Below are 12,255 nucleotides of genomic sequence, written 5' to 3' on the forward strand. Positions count from 1 at the left end.
CAACACCTTCCATCACTTTACTGATGATTGAGAGTAGACTGATGGGGCGGTAATTGGCCGGGTTGGACTTGTCCTGCTTTTTGTGGACCGGACATACCCGGGCAATTTTCCACATTGCCAGGTAGATGTGTTGTTGCTGTACTGGAACAGCTTGGCTAGGGGCGTGTCAAGTTCTGGAGCACAGGACTTCAGTACTATTGCCAGAATATTGTCAGGGCCCATAGCCTTTGCAGTATCCAGTGCCTTCAGTCATTTCTTGATACACGCGGAGTGATTCGAATTGGCTGAAGATTGGTATCTGTGATGCTGGGGACGTCGGGAGGAGGCTGAGATGGATCATCTACTCAGCACTTCTGGCTGAAGATTGTTGCAAATGCTTCAGCCTTATCTTTCGCACTGATGTGCTGGGCTCCCCCATCATTGAGGATGGGGATATTTGTGGAGCCACCTCCTCCGGTTAGTTGTTTAATTGTCCACCACCATTTTGAGCTGGATGTGGCAGGACTGCAGAGTGTAGTTCTGATCCATTGGTTATGGGATTGCTTAGCTCTGTTTATCGCATGCTGCTTACGTAGTTTGGCATACAATTAGTCCTGAGTTGCAGCTTGACCAGGTTGACACCTTATTTTGAGAATTGCCTGGTGCTACTCCTGGCAAGCCCCCCTGCACTCTTAATTGGACTCAACCACAATCTGTAACCCTATGGCCCAGCATATCCCCCACTCTATCATTACCATCAAGCCGGGGGATCAACCCTGGTTCGATGAAGAGTGCTAGGCAATGGCTATCTCAAACAAGAGAGAATCTAACCATCTCCCCTTGACATTCAATGGCATCATGACTGCTGAATCCCGCACTACCAACATCCTGGAATTACCATTGACCAGAAACTGAACTGGACCAGCCATATAAATGCTGTGGCTACAAGAGCAGGTCAGAGGCTAGGAATTCTGCAGCGAGTAACTCACCTCCTGACTCTCCAAAGGCTCTCCACTATCTACAAGGCATAAGTCAAGTGTATGGTGGAAAACTCTCCACTTGTCTGGATGAATGCAGCTCCAACAACACTCAAGAAGCTTGACACCATCTAGGACAAAGCAGCCCACTTGATTGGCATCCATCCACAACCATTCACTCCCTGCACCACCGGTGCACAGTGGCAGCAGTGTGTACCATCTACAAGATGCACTGCAGCAATGCACCAAGGCTCCTTTGACAGCACCTTCCAAACCTACGACCTCTACCACCTAGAAGGATGAGGGCAGCAGATGCATGGGAACACCACCACCTGCAAGTTCCCCTCCAAGCCACACACCATTCTCACTTGGAACTATATGGCAATTCCTTCACTCTTGCTGGGTCAAATCCTGGAACTCCCTTCCCAACAGCACTGTGGGTGTACCTACCCCACATGGACTGCAGCGGTTCAAGACGTCTACTCACCACCACCTTCTCAAGGTCTATTGGGGATGTGCAATAAATGCTGTCTTAGCCAGCGACACCCACATCCCATGAACAAATAAAAAATAACTGCTGGAGAGGAAGCAGGGCCAAAGAGTCAGAGCACTCATGTGCACACACTGTTCATATGTTTTGAAACCTCTCCCTATTTTAAATATCCAACCACGCATCTTTCTAGTCATTCCTCAAATGTTATCAGTCAGCAAATGTAAGTGGCAGTATTCATACCTGGCACGACACCATTGGTAGCGATTGCACTCATCGAGATTGCTGTTAGCATGGTCTGGAAAAGAAAACAGGACATGCAGTCAATGGAGAGAATGGATTTTATAATTTCAAGGCTGTGCCATAGTAAACACACATCAATATTAATTGTTTCATTGGCATCACACCAACTTGCTTTGTTGAATAATAATTTTCTTTAATCCACTGACTGGAGATCTGAATTTATATTTTTTTAAATAAATTTTAAATAGCACAGATAAAAGATGACTTTGCTAACAGCTTTGCAACACTGTATCCTACATTGCAAGGCCTGTGAGGAGGGAGACAAAATGTCGGCTCATCCCAGCAAGAACCAAGACACTGGAAGTTTAAAGGTACTGCTTGTTCTTTTACTTTTGTCAAGAAGAAATACTGCTAACGACTATGCTTGAATCACTGAGTGACTGTCATGTAACAAGTCCCTCCCCATTTGTGCTTTTATACTTGTCTTTCTCTGCAACAGCAAGGAGAAACATCTGGACTCTGACATGTGCAGACCCAAGTGGGGTTCCATCTCTCACTCTCTCTCAAGATTCCAGCTTGCAAGCTTCAAATCCTGCCTGTTGACTGACCACCTTTGTATACTCCGATTACAATCAGAAATCCATTGGAGGAAATCATCTGCTTCACTATCTCCAAGAGACCCACTGAACCAGTCATCTACCTCTTCAAACTAAAAGCCTCTGGACCACCGAATTCAGCTAGAAGCCAACCGAATCACCAAACCCAACAGACTGTATACCCCTTTTGTCTGTGGACTCGAACTCAACAATCTACCTTTCCCCACTCTGTAACCTATTTGTGTGTGTGTAAACCTCTAGTGTGTGTGTTTGAGTGACAGTTGGCGTGTAGTTTATTATTTTCATCAGTTCGGTTTAGGTACAAATAAAGTTAACCTCTTTGTTAAACTCAAGAAAACCTGTCCGATCAGTTCTTGTTATGATCATAGCAATAAAGTAATCAAACACCTACTGAATTGGACAGTACATCCACTTTAAGAAATAATTAAACCTGTTGTGGTCATACAAGGAGAGGGAAAAGAGGGAAGCCCTTTGACCCCTCCTCACTTGACCATAATATTGGTCATTTGTCATTGGGTTCTGAGAAATTTATCAAGGGCAGATATTAACACAATTACTTTGATTGAAAAACTGAAACATCTCCATCGAGGTAAAAGTATAAACTTTTACACCTTTAATATTTTTAGATTGACACATAATTGATGGATGAATGTGGCAGCCAATCAGAAAAGGAACACAAGTCTATACTAAAAGCTGTCATCAAATGGCAGTGCACACCAGTGATGTTCATTGCCATTTCAACTGTGGTAACATCTAAAAAGCATACAAATAACAACAGAGAGAAGGAAACATAAATGGCTGCCAAATTATTATTGGTTTCAACATAGTCAGTACTCAAGTGGCTACAGCAAGACAGTTGAGTAGTTGAGTATATAATAACACAGCCACAAAACAAAAAAAATGAAGAAACTGCTGAAAAAACATAATTCATCTGGAGTTTGTACGTGCTGTATTAAATAAGGTCTCACATTTGGCATTTTGCTGAACGGTTCAGAAAATAAGGCCTACTCAACAGGATGTGTCTAATTTTAAGTAGCCAAATAGTTAGTGAAATAATTGTATGCATTTAACATGCCATGTAAGTAAGATATTCTGAAGTATTTACTAAATGTACAATTGACAACTAGTGACGATAAAGCACTTCAAAGTTGTATCAGCTGTATTTGAATTACTAGATCACCCATTGCTTTTCTCATGGCAAGTTGGATATACAGTTTAGCAATCAGAGGAGATTTACGTCAGGTAATGTACAACACATTATTTCCTTCTGTTTAACATGATCCGTTCCTTTAAGGCCATAAAGTCTAATTGCTGCAAAAAGGCAGACTTTCAAGGTTGAATTTTCAACATGGAGGCAGGTAACAGGAGCTGGGTTTGTTTTTTTGCATCAGAAAACTACCTCTGCTGAGAAATTGATTAAAGTTAATATTTTCGCATGGGGAAGCCCTTAATTGGTACGGAGAGAGGTTTCCTGTCCACTTAGAGTCAGTGGGGGCAGGAGCAGAGACGGACCAGAAGAAGTGTGGGATTCATTTTGATTCCCCACTGAAGCCATCAGAGGCTGTTGGTTGTACTGAGGGAGAGATCTGTAGGTTGTGAAAAAAATCTTCCACTGCACCAGAGGGAAGCGAGATGTCACAGGGGAGCCGAAGGCCTGTCACCCAGGGCAGGGCTGCCCCTCGCTTCTTCAACACTGACCTGGATCTAATGATGGAGGTTGTGAGGGAGAGGAGGGAGGTCCTCTTCCTGGATAGTCGCAGGCACAGGCCACTCGCATGCAGCAGGGGCACCTCTCTGTTCAGCGTTATGTTCCTCTGCCTTTTCTTCCTCTTCCTCTCATCTCCTTCTCCTTCTGCTTCCCCGATGAGCTGTCTCCTTCCTGGGCCTCATCGTCCTCAAGGTCCACACCTTGCTGGACGGTCATGTCATGGAGAGTGCAGAAGGCCACCACAATGACCAAAGCCCTTGCTGGAGGGCTTTGGAGGATGCCACCCGACTGGTTTAGGCACCAGAATCGCATCTTCAGAAGCCCGAAGGCCTGCTCAATGAGTAAGTGACATTGGTTGTATCGCTTCTGTACCTCTGTCTGTGGGTGATTTCTCTTGTCCCCTAGGATTCATCCATGCACTGTGGGGGGTGGTGTGAAGATCTGAGGCAGCTTGGACTGGAGGAGGATGAAGGAGTCATGTCAGCTGTCAGGAAAATGAGCACACATATGGACGAAGCTTGTGTTGTGGTAGCAGACCAAGTGGACGTTGAGATTGGAAGCCGATTGTTAGGTGCCTTGAATGTCACATGGGTGCAATCGATGATGCCCTGCATCTGGGGGAATCCAAAGATGGAGGTGAAATGCAGTGCCCTCAGTCCCTGTGAGGCCATGTCTCTCGGTAAATTAATGTGCTGTCCAGGTCTGGCAAAGAGGGCATCAGTAGCCAGCATGATGTGCAGCCATTTTTGAGATGTCACTAAGGTCTGCAGCTGATCCTTGGAAGGAGCCATAAAAGAAATTCAAGGCCGCATTGACTATGATGACCACTAGCAGGGCATGACGACCTGTGCTGTAGGAGGCTTCAGCAAAAAGGGCACAGATGTCCATGATCATCTGCCTGGAGAGTTACAGTCTCCTGCAGCACTGTTTCTTTGTCATCTCCAGGTAGCTTCGTCTTCGGTGGCAGATCCTGTGTTGAGAGGTCAGCCTCCGTTACCTTCCTGTCCTTCTTTCCTCTCCTGTGCCCTCCTGATGCCTGGGATTCTGCCCTTCCTGTGAAGTGGGTTGCCCCTCATCGCCACTGGGCCCAAATCTGGCAGTCATGCCTCTATTGCCAGCTGCAGCCTTCCTTCTGGGTAAGAGGTCACCCAATTATCCTTGGCAGCCTCGCCCTCTGCTCTTCTGCCCTGCAATGCCGGCGGGTGCCAACCCCATTCAATGCCCACTCTCCCTGTCACCTAAACGGTGCCAAGGGCACCCCCTTACCAAATGCCAATCCCCCTTTGCCCCACTGACCCTCTTATGGGGATGGGGTAATGCCCTGGGGTAGCCATGACTGGCTCCCCATTCTTTTCCTGCCTCCCTTCAGAAGATCTTTTCTGAAGGCATGGATAACCCATGTGCCCCTTTAAAAATTTCAACCTCAAAACTTATCAAGCTCTTAATGAGCTTTCAAACAGCTTTAATTGGCCTCAATTGAGAGGAGAACGGGATTCCTAACCCACCCTCTCCCAGCCCTGACAATTATAGCCAGCGCTGGGAATGGAGTCATGAAACTGACATGCCGTCCAACACTGGTATTTTTGGGTGCCTCCCTCCCACCCCCGACCCACCACCCTGGCCTCTATTCTCACCTTCCAGGGGGCCCCAAAAATTCAGCCCTCAGATTCGAATAAATGGATAATTCACAGTCCCCTGCATTCTGCTGCCATCAGCAGATTTATGATTGCAATTCAGGTTGAGTGGCTATCATATCTTATTTATTTTATTTAGAGATACAGCACTGAAACAGGCCCTTCGGCCCACCGAGTCTGTGCTGACCATGAACCACCCATTTATACTAATCCTACACTAATCCCATATTCCTACCACATCCTCACCTGTCCCTATATTCCCCTACCACCTACCTATACTAGGGGCAATTTATAATGGCCAATTTACCTATCAACCTGCAAGTCTTTTGGCTGTGGGAGGAAACCGGAGCACCTGGAGGAAACCCACGCAGACACAGGGAGAACTTGCAAACTCCACACAGGCAGTACCCAGAATTGAACCCGGGTCGCTGGAGCTGTGAGGCTGCGGTGCTAACCACTGCGCCACTGTGCCGCCCTTCATTGAATTAATAATTACAAGGAACTGAAGCAATTTCCATTCCTATCTGATTTTTTATGAGTGATGTCCATTGAACCTTGGTTGCCACTCAGAGAAACTGGACCATGACTATCCCTGTGGAGGGGTTTCCCCTGCACACTGATGGCAGTAAGAGCTGTGGGCCTTCTGTATTTTTAAATCTTAGGCAGGCTTCCAAGGGCACCTCTATTTTGCAGTGTCCTCACACTCCCCTACCTGCCTCAGCAGTGCCCACTTCTCCCAGTGGCCCTCTGACCAGGCCTCCTGCTTTGAGAACCTGTGCACTGTCCTTAATTAGATAGCGATTGCAGAAGCAGCCTTTGACTCTTGTGGGGTCGGGACCTGGAAACTATCCCAACACCTGAAATTTTTCAAAGGGCTGAAGAGTCCTCACTTATTATCCAAACATTGAGTGGCTTCCTTATTCTGCCTACCAAAATATACTGTCACATTTAATTTACTAATGCCTTTCTGTATTTTGTCACTATCTTCACTTCTGTTTAACTATGCATCGCAGTTTGACGTCTGCAAATTTAGAAATTGTACTTTCGTTTCCCGAGTTCATATCATTAATGTAAATTGTGAGCAACAGTGGTCCCAGCATCAATCCCTGTGGAATACCAATTCCCACCTTTTGCCAGTCTGAGTAACTCCCTACTCCCTGTTTTCTGTTTTGTAACCAGCTTGCTATCCCTTCTGGTATTAGTCCCTTAATTCCACATATTCTGACCTTAGTCATGAGTCAACTGCAGTACTTGTACAAAGAACACAAAAAGTTAGCATGCAGATACAGTAAGCAATTAGGAAGGCAAATGGCATGTTGGCCTTTATTGCAAGGGGACTGGAGTAGAAGAATAAAGAAATCTTGCTACAAGTGTACAGGGCTTTGGTGAGACCAATCCGGAATACTGTGTGCAATCTTGATATCCATATTTAAGGAAGGATATCCTTGCATTGGAGGCAGTACAGCAAAGGTTCACTAGATTTGTCCCTGGGATGAGAGGGTTGTCCTATGATGAGAGGCTGAGTGAATTGGGTCTATGTTTGTTGGAGTTTAGGAGAATGAGATCTCATTGAAACATTCAAGATTATGAAGAGGCTTGACAGGGTATATACTGAGACGTTGTTTCCTGTGTCTGGGAAATCTAGAACATGGGTGCACAGTTTCAGGATAAGGGGATGGTCAGTGACAGAGGGATGGTAAGGGGCTGATCATTTAGGACTGAGATGAGGAGAAATTTGTTCACTCAAAGGATTATGAATCTTTGGCATTCTCTAACCCAGAGGGTTGTGGATGCTCCATCATTGAATATATTTAAGGATGAGATAGACAGACTTTTAGTGTCCGAAAGAGTCGAGGGATATGTGGGGCGGATGGGAAAGTGCAGTTGAAACCCAAAATCAGCCATGATCATATTGAATGATGGAACAGGCTCAATGGCCCGTATAGTCTACTCCTGCTCCCATTTCTTATGTTCTTATGTTATGCCTACCTTGTTAGTCTTCTTGGTAAATACTGAAGCAAAGTAACTATTCAATATTTCTGCCATTTCACTGTCATTACCTGTGAGTTTGACTCATGCAACCCTTAGTGGCTTACTCTTATTCTGATTTTTCTTGTTATGTGCCTGCAGAATACTATTTCTTCATTTTTATTCCTAGATAATTTAATTTCGTAGTTCCACTTTGCTTTCCAACTTGCTTTTTTGACTGTTTCCTGAACCTCTTTGTATTCCGTTTTGTCATCTTCTTTATTCTCTCTGCAGCTGGTTTTAATTTTATCTTTATCTCTTTTTCCATCCATTTCAATAGTGGCTGGTTTGGTCTTGCTTTTAAGTGAAATATATTTCTCCTGAACTCTATTGATCACCATTTTAAATATTCCCCATTGCTATTCTATATCTTATTTCTTTCCACTTTATCTTCCTTAGTTCCTTTCTCATCCATGGCTCTGAATATTGGGTTGAAGTGTAGCGGGGATATTTGCGTTCAATCTCAGACATGAGTTGACCAGGGCAGAACACAACAGAGAAACTGTGTTATGATAATATTTTTTCTGATTTCCTTAAACAAAATCCAACAATTCTGTTCAGAATTGGAACTTGTTGGAAACAATTTGGTTTTACTTTTTACATCCGTTGACCTAGACAATTAACATTTAACCAGTGATTCCCTTAAAGATATTATCGCATTTGTCTGAATGAAAAGAAGTGTGAAGTTGAGGAGAGTGGAACTGTCCAAAAAAATTTAGCAAGAACACTTTCTGAACAGAACTCTTTCTTCCACAAAGGAGTTGAAGGCAAACCCTTAAATAATACAACTGATGCCTAATGCACAAGTCCTGACTACATGTTGTAGACTATCTCTGTGCTAATTAATTTTAAAGTTTTATTTAATAGCTTGAAATCCCTTGGGGATAAAATCTCAAATCAAACTTTTCAGAGCGCAGAGTGTAAGAAAGTGCAAAAGATCGTCAGCAAAAACAGGAGACAAATTGAGCCACTGGAGCAATCATTATCGAAAAGTAATTTAGAAATAAATTAACCTCTGCTGAGGTTAGGATCCCTCGACATTTTTGGTTTCTTTGCAATGGTCTGCATTCACCTTCTGGTAATTCTTGTCTGAAAAATCTATTGTGATGGTTTATACAAAGACCGACAAATTTTCTTTCAAAATGCAAGCCAAAAATCTGATGAGCATGAACTCTGATCATTAAAAGTGAAAATGGGGGAAGTATCTGTAAATAAAAACTCACTAATGTGTAGTGTTGTGCTTTGTTCTTTAGTCTTCATTAAAGATAACCGCAGGCTTTATATTTAGATTCAACACAAACACTATTTATTGTTTTACTTATCTACATTGCATTGTCATAGTTCTGGTCTTTTCCTCACTGACACACATCTGCTCTCTGCAAAGCAAGCGTGTGCCTCTCAAAATGGCGTCTCCTCCTTATGTATGTTTAATGACATCATCAGTTGCATCAGTGGTCTGACCTCTTAAAGGTATGGTTTCTTAAAGGCGAAGTCACAACTGCACTACAAAGCAATCACAGAATCACTTAAAGAGAGAAAAAAGAGTTGCATTTATATAGCACCTTTCATGACCACCAGATGTCTCAAAGTGCATTACAGCCAATGAAGTACTTTTTTGGAAGTGTGGTCACTGTTGTAATGCAGCAAATGCAGCAGCCAGTACGCGCACAGCAAACTCCCATAACAGCAATGTGATAACGACCAGATTACCTGTTTTTTGTGATGTTGTTTGAGGGATGAATATTGGCCAGGACACCAGGGATAACTCTCCTGCTCTTCTTCAAAATAATGCCATGGAATCTTTTACATCCCCCAAGCAAGCAGATGGGGCCTCGGTTTAACATCTCATCGAAAAAAGCCACCTCTGACGGTACAGTGCTGTACTTGATTTTTGTGCTTACCCCTGAAGTGGGACTAAAGCGTAGAAAGTTGTGACTCAGAGGTGAGAGTCTTACCAACTGTGCCACAGCTGACAATTTAGAAGGGAAGTGGATTAACAGGTAACTACCACATGGTCCATGTGATCTCCTGGATTGATTTCAATCACCTTGCAGTTGGAGAAGAATTTTACTGAGCCTTTTTTCCCCTTATTGACCTTGCATTTTTACTGGGTTCTTTTCCTCCCCAAGGAGATTACATGACTGCCTGGGGGTGGAATAAGTTTTTGGTCATGATGATCCAATCATAAAGCAGGCTTGAAGGACCAGATGGTCTTTTCCTCCTATTATTTTGTTATGTTCGTAGGTGTGAAACGTGCAGGATCTGCATATGTGATTCTGTTCACAGGTCATTACACATGGAAACAAATAGGTATTTTCTTGTGTTTCTAAAAATGAGAAAGCTCACTGCATTCCAGGAGTTGGCCAGACTGCAGCAGAGTTATATTTCAATCTAGAAGTAATTCCTGATCTGAGATATGTCTCTTAGAGGAGTTAATGAGCGAAGGCTGCCAGCAGGGAAATAAAAACTGAGCAAGGGCCATTGTCAGCTTTTTTTCATTTGTTAATGTGACGTGAGCATTGCTGGCTAGCCTAGAATTTATTGTCCATCCCTCATTGCCCTTGAGAAGGTGTTGGTGAGCTGCCTTCTTGAACCGCTGCAGTCCTTGAGGTGTAGGTACACCAACAGTGCTGTTAGGAAGGGAGTTCCAGGTTCTTGACCCACCGATAGTGAAGGGACGGCAATATAGTTCCAAGTCAGGATGGTGTGTGGCTTGGAGGGGAACTTGCTGGTGGTGGTGTTCCCATGCATCTGCTGCCCTTGTCCTTCTAGCTGGTAGAGGTCATAAGTTTGGGAGGTGCTGTTGAAAGAGCCTTGCTGAGTTACTGCAGTACATTGATGAAGCAGCCATTGATGGTTGAGCCTAGGACACTATCCTGAAACTCCTGCAGTGATGTCCTGGGACTGAGACGATTGACCATCAACAGCCACAACCATTTTCCTTTGTGCTAGGTATGACTCCAACCTGCAGAGAGCTTTCCCGCTGATTCCTATTGACTCCAGTTTTGCTGGGGCTTCTTGATGCCATACTTGGTCAAATGCTGCCTTGATGTCAAGGGTAGTCATTCTCACCTCACCTCTTGAGTTCAGCTCTTTTGTCCATGTTTGGACCAAGGCTGTAATGAGGTCAGGAGCTGTGGCCGTGGCGAAACCCAAACTGAGCATCAGTGAGCCAGTGCCACTTGATCGCACTGTCGACAACCCGTTCCATCACTTTGCTGATGATCGAGAGTACACTGATAGGGTGGTAATTGGCCTGGTTGAATTTGTCCTGCTTTTTGTGAACAGGACATACCTGGGCAATTTTCCACATTGCTGGGTTGATGCCAGTATTGTAGCTGTACTGGAACAGCATGGCTAGGGGCGTAGCAAGTTCTGGAGCACAAGTCTTCAGTATTATCGCCAAAATGTTGTCAGGGTCCATAGCCTTTGCAGTATCAAGTGCCTTCAGACATTTCTTGCAATCACGTGGAGGGAATTGGATTGACTGAAGACTGGCATCTGTGATTTTGAAAACCTCAGGTGGAGGCTGAGATGGATCATCCCCACTCGGTACTTCTGGCTGAAGTTGGATGCAAACACTTCAGCCTTGACTGATATACATACAAACATACATACGAACATACGAAGTAGGAGCAGGAGTAGGCCACTCAGCCCCTCGAGCCTGCTCTGCCATTCAATAAGTTCATGGCTGAACTGATTACTCCACATTTCCACCTACCTCCGATAACCTTCCACCCCCTTGCTTATCAAGAATCTATCTACATCTGCCTTCAAAGACTCTGCTTCCACCATCTTTTGAGGAAGTGAATTCCAAAGACTCACGACCCTCTGTGAGAAAATATTTCTCCTCATCTCTGTCTTAAATGGGCGACCCCTATTTTTAAACAGTGACCCTGGTTCTAGATTCGCCCACAAGGGGAAACATTGTTTCCACATCCACCCTGTCAAGACACCTTAGCGGTTTCAATCAAGTCATCTCTTACTCTTCTAAATTCCAGCGGATACAAGCTTAGCCTGTCCAATCTTTTCTCGTAAGATAGCCTGGCCATTCCAGGTATTAGCCTAGTAAACTTTCACTGTACTGCCTCCAACGTATTTACATCCTTCCTTAAATAAGGAGACCAGTACTGTGCACAGTACTCCAGATGTGGTCTCACCAATGCCCTGTATAGCTGAAGCATAACCTTCCTACTTTTGTATTCAATTCCCCTCGCATAAACTATAGTGTTCTATTAGCTTTCCTAATTACGTGCTGTACCTGCACTAAGGCACCCAAATCCCTCTGTATCTCAGAGATCTGCAATCTCTCACCTGATCTCATATGCTGTGCTCCCCCATCATTGAGGATGGGGATATTTGTGGATCCTCCTCCTCCTGTTAGTTGTTTAATTGTCCACCACCATTAACGACTGGATGTGGCAGGACTGCAGAGCTTAGATCTGATCCGTTGGCTGTGGGACCTCTTAGTTCTGTCTATCGCATGCTGCTTATGCTGTTTAGCATGCAAGTATTTCTTGGTTGTGACTTCACCAGGTTGACACCTCATTTTGAGGATTGCCTGGTGCTGCTCCTGGCA

At 44.4% G+C, this 12,255-nt stretch overlaps 1 protein-coding gene across 8 annotated transcripts in view; it reads right to left on the reverse strand.

The window, feature by feature from the left end:
• Positions 1-12,255, reverse strand: part of LOC137378448 (solute carrier family 12 member 5-like) — a 1,212,460-nt gene that overhangs the window by 279,106 nt on the left and 921,099 nt on the right. For all 8 annotated transcript variants that reach the window (XM_068048774.1, XM_068048773.1, XM_068048779.1 and 5 more), the window contains one exon: positions 1,690-1,744. In XM_068048774.1, the coding sequence (XP_067904875.1) occupies positions 1,690-1,744 (55 nt within the window). The remainder of the gene's footprint in view (positions 1-1,689; positions 1,745-12,255) is intronic.

Source organism: Heterodontus francisci, chromosome 16 (assembly GCF_036365525.1).
Source record: "Heterodontus francisci isolate sHetFra1 chromosome 16, sHetFra1.hap1, whole genome shotgun sequence".
Classification (NCBI taxonomy): domain Eukaryota; kingdom Metazoa; phylum Chordata; class Chondrichthyes; order Heterodontiformes; family Heterodontidae; genus Heterodontus; species Heterodontus francisci.